At 48.7% G+C, this 4811-nt stretch overlaps 1 protein-coding gene across 1 annotated transcript in view; it reads right to left on the bottom strand.

Moving 5' to 3' along the window:
- The window catches only part of Kif5c (kinesin family member 5C), a 161767-nt gene extending 157587 nt beyond the window's left edge, over nt 1-4180 (bottom strand). Inside the window, exon 1 of the mRNA XM_031370185.1 lies at nt 3702-4180. Within this exon, the coding sequence (XP_031226045.1) occupies nt 3702-3827 (126 nt within the window). The 5' untranslated portion in view covers nt 3828-4180. The remainder of the gene's footprint in view (nt 1-3701) is intronic.
- Nucleotides 4181-4811: the final 631 nt, after the last annotated feature.

Here is a 4811-nt window from a genome sequence, read left to right as displayed (position 1 = left end):
CTAACAAAGAGATCAATAAATGCTACAATATCATCTCTGGATAAGGCCCTAGAGCAAAACCCATATGGTCCTTATATCTACAGTGGCTAACAATATCACTAGATATGTAATCAAATTAATAATAATATAAGGTAAAACATGTGAGGTCATAGACAAAACAAACATATTTGTAATGGTTTGAATAAGAGCCCCCTGTAGGCTCACATGTTTGAATATCTGGTCTCCCATTAGTAGGGATGTTTGGAGAGGTTATGGAACTTTTAGGAGGTATGGCCTTGCTGGACAAAGCAGTCGCTAGGGACTGGCTTTGAGAGTCACTTAGAGCCTCACTCTCACTTCTGGTTTGCTCTCTCTGCCAGAGTTTGTGTCTGAGGATTTGCTCGTTCAGCTTCTTGCTCTGGCTATCTGCTCTCACATCTCACCTGCCATTATGGACTCTCCCTCTGGAACCAGGAGCCCAAACAAACTCTTACAGAAAGTTTTCAGTCATGGCTTTTTATCACAGCAACAGGAAAGTAATGACTACAATCCTGTTTGTTCAAAGTAAAGAGACAGGGCTGTGGATGGAAAAGTCGGGGCGGAGGAACAGCGGAGGGGAAAGATTTACATGAAAGCTCCAAACAGAACACACGGATGGTAAGGACACTCTTCCAAGGCTGCACACTTCCTTAAAGGGAAACCTAGAAATTCCACCTGAAAAATCTTTCTCTCTTGATGTACAACTCCATAAGAACTAAACAGGAATTTAAGGGGGGAGGGAAGATCTCTGCTTCAAAACTAAGAACTTCCAGGTTTCTGACCTGAACAAACAGTTAACTCCACCAAATGTCCTCCTTTACTTGTGTCTGAGGAGACTGAAAGTGAGATTTCTGGGCAGTTCTAAGTTCCACATTCATTGGACATCCTCACCATGTACCCACTGAGATCAATTCTACCTATAATTGAGTCATGCATGCTGCTGTCAACTTGAGGACATTCCACATGATGTTTAAGAACCATATATGCTGCCAGACTATATTTACATCTACATTAATAATTAGGGGAAGGGTCCCAAGGCCATGCCAACACAAATCTTAACACTTATTATCTCAGAGTGGCCTGTTCTATATACTCATGCACACAGCAAGGCTCATAGCAGCCGCATCCAGAGCAGCCCCAAATGGATCCAGGGCAAGTCTCTCTCAACAGCTACTTACTGGGCTTGGTGGCTCACACCTGTACTCCCAGTACTGTGAGGGATAAAGCAGGAAGATCATGAGGCCAAAGCCAGCCTGGACTACAAAGCTAGACTCTCTTCAAAAACATCTAAGGAATAAGTAAATTTAGGCATAGTCATATGGTGAAATACCACTACAAACAAGACCAATTTGACAAGCGTAATGTTGAAATGTCATTGCCAGAAACACAACAGACAACCTACTGTAGGGTTTTACAATGAGAAAAAGAAGCAAAACTAATGTGAGATATTAGAAATCAGAATGCTGTTATCCTGGGGTATTGAAGTCTGAAGGTTATACTAGAGAGATATCTAAGATCCCGAAAATGCCTGTTTCTTTGAAAAGTCATAAGGCTAATAACACTTTTCTATATGATGCTTTATTTCAGCAAAGTAAAGTAGTAGGATGAGTAAAAACCACCTTACAATAGAATTGCAGTACATATATTCACATCCATGACTGTTGGTTAAAATGTTCCTGTCTGCTTGTTTTAACTCAGTATTATTTGTGTACACTTAGACTGGAATACTCATAGTAACAGTACTAAAGTTAAGAATTGCTGCTTTGCACAGAGGATTTATTACTCTACTTCACTGGTCCTTGTAGAAGAAAAGGAAGGTGGGGTAGGAGAAGGCAGAGGAAGAAGAGTGAAGTAGAGGTAGCTAGGGGAAGAACTTCAGGCCCTTTAAAGCATCAAGAGAGAAAACAAACAACAATAAAAAAAAAACCCACAAGGTCACCAGAGCACTGTTACAAGTCTAGAGGGAGGGACTAGAAGTCCCTAGCAACTGCCACTCTATTTGAACCACACCTCACTCAGGAAACAGCAGATCAAACAATGATGAGATCTCAGGCTAAGAGTTGTAACTCTAGCTCCAGGCAGCCATGGATATACCACTAACCCATATATGTCATTAAATATAGAATTACCTCATCAATAATTGCAGCGCACATCTTTTCTGCAAGTTAGCAAAGGGGAGGAAATCCCTTTCCTTCCCCATAGGTCAGATATCAGAATAAGTGGCTGCCTATCCACAGAGCATGCAGAGGTCTGCATTTTCCTATAACTGTGAAAACCGGGAGGAAAGAGATCATATTCTGCAGGGGGTGGAAGGAGGAGCCTTCTTAAGCAAATACAAGATGAAGCCCCCAGGCCAAGGCTTGGCCTCTAATCCACGATGGTGGAAAATACCCGCCTACCAGTACAACTAGCACCTGCTGGTCCAAGACCTTTGCAGTGACTGCAGCAGACAACCTTGCCAACGATGCTGGGGACAGCCTGGGTGAAGAACCGCAGGGCGCTCGCGCTAGAAAAAGGCTAGGTGTTCTCTAGCTATACACTCAGAAAGCTGTCACCTGTCAATCACTTGACCTAAATACAACAGTCACTGGGGGAATGGGGGGAGGGGGTTAGTCCGAGCATGCTCAGTGATGGAGATGACATCACTTAATCAATGCTGGAGACTGGAAGGCTGCATCAGCAGCCTGGAGCGGGATGCCAGGAACGTATCAGTGGGGACCTAGAGGCTCGCATCAGCTCAGTCTTTCTCCATGCGGCTCGAATACAAAGAGGGCACCATGGGCCACACACTTTAGGGAGAGCAGGCTAAGAATGGGGGGGGGGGGCGGGGAGAGGGCGGACAAGACTAGTTTATTTTCTTTGGTGTATTCCCTTAAGAACTGTAAGGGAGTATTCCCTCCCTTTCCAGTAGCCAGACTGCAGACAGGGAGCTAAGTTGGGAGAAGCAGTGTGGGAGGAAAGGTGGGGAAAGGCGAGCAAAAGGGAGACCCTGGATTTGCTTAAGTAACTTCTGCTCTTGACACAGAGGGGTTATTTGGGAACTCCCTCTCTTAGCAGATTGGAGAATCTTCTCTCCATCTAGAACGAAGCATGTGAGGTTATCTGCAGACACAAGGGAGAAAGGATCTAGTGGGGGTGGGGGAAGTCCACAGAAAGCACAAATCCAGGACAACTGGGGTGATAGGAAGCAGGAGACATAAGAGACCTCCCAGAGACACCATGAGCACTTCTCACCTTCCATAAGGGAGCAAGGTGAAACCGCCTATGCAAGGCCCAGAAGATTTTGTTTTTCTTGCACCTTTCCTCCATACCTTTTTGACTAAGGTCTTGAGACAAATCGAACCCAGGAATGCCTGGATGCATCTGTGGGTTGTAGGGCTTATACTTTTAACCAAGACCAGGGCATCCCTACTTACTGGCAAGCCGAAACACTGCCCACGCGGCGGCGAGAGTGGGAACAATAGGCCCACCCGAGCCCCCACCCGCGAACAATGGCGGACCTCGCACTCCCCCGCCGCCCCGCGCCACCACCGCCGTGGGGGAGTCACCGGTCAAGGGCTCTCGTAGATCCACCCTCGAGCCCAGCCCCGCTGGGATGGATGTCCGAGGTAGCGTCCGGAAGATCTCTCCACTCAGGCTATGGTGCAAAGCCGGAGGAAGGGCAAAACACCAAGGCCACTTACCCCGATCACCACCGTCTCCTCGCCTTTGAATTTGGGGATGAATTTGTCCCCGCGGAGGATCTCTGCTTCGTTGAGGGGCCGGAACCGGCACATCACTTTGATGCTGCATTCGGCTGGATCCGCCATCTCGGGCCGCGGCAGGAGGGGACACGGGGATGGGGTCGGGGGCCCGGCTGGGCAGCGCCACCGAGGAGGCCGCGAACCAACCGCTGCCCGCTGCTAGGCCGTCTCCAGCAGCTTCTCAGCAGGTCATCGCAAGCCTGCGCTGGACGCCCGGCAGCTCCGCCGCCGGGAAGGAGAGCAGCGTCTCAGCTGGGCGGCCCTGCTGCTGACCTCCAGCCCGGTCCTGCGCCCCCGGCCCACCTGCCCGCGACCACGAGGCGGGCGGACTAGGCGATGCTCAGGGAGCAATCCCCGCCCGGCTCAGACCTCCCGGGCTCCGGCGCGCTCAGCCATCCTGCATCAGCACCACAACGCTCGGGCACCTCCAGGCCCGCCCCTCTGCCCCGCCTCGGCACGGTGATGTCACTGCAGAGATCCGCCTCACCCAGGGTGTGAGCGCAGCGCATCCCGGGACTTGTAGTCAGCCACTCTACCTGCAGGTGAGAGGGCAAGGCTTGGATTAGTTTATGAGGACCCTCCGGGAACTGCAGGACTTATGGGGCTCCACAGCCAAGAACAGAATGGAAGTCATAGTTAATATTCCCAGTTTATAACTCTATAAAAAAACAGGTCACATCTTTTCCTGAAAGAAAAAATACTCATCAACACAGTGTACAACTGAACAGCCACAGAGCGTTTCCCTGTTGTAGAAAATTTTCCAAGAGTTCGAAGGAAAGCAGGAAGGAAATGAGATTTGCATGGAAGCCAGTTATAATGGAAATGCTTAGACATAGGTAACTCACAACACTTCGTATCCGATGAAAATCAAAGATTTTATCACTGCAAAACTAAGTCAGAAAACAGATTCACACACCCACGTATTTATCATGCTACTTAAGAGCTCGGGGACTGAAACTGGTTTTTTAAGTCCTAAGTCAGGAACATCTCGGCGTCACATGGCAGTGCATGCTTGGAATCCCAGCATTCAGAAGGCAACTTGGGACAAAA

Source organism: Mastomys coucha, unplaced genomic scaffold, assembly GCF_008632895.1.
Source record: "Mastomys coucha isolate ucsf_1 unplaced genomic scaffold, UCSF_Mcou_1 pScaffold15, whole genome shotgun sequence".
Taxonomy (NCBI): domain Eukaryota; kingdom Metazoa; phylum Chordata; class Mammalia; order Rodentia; family Muridae; genus Mastomys; species Mastomys coucha.
This window is presented reverse-complemented; position numbering and strand designations above follow the sequence as displayed.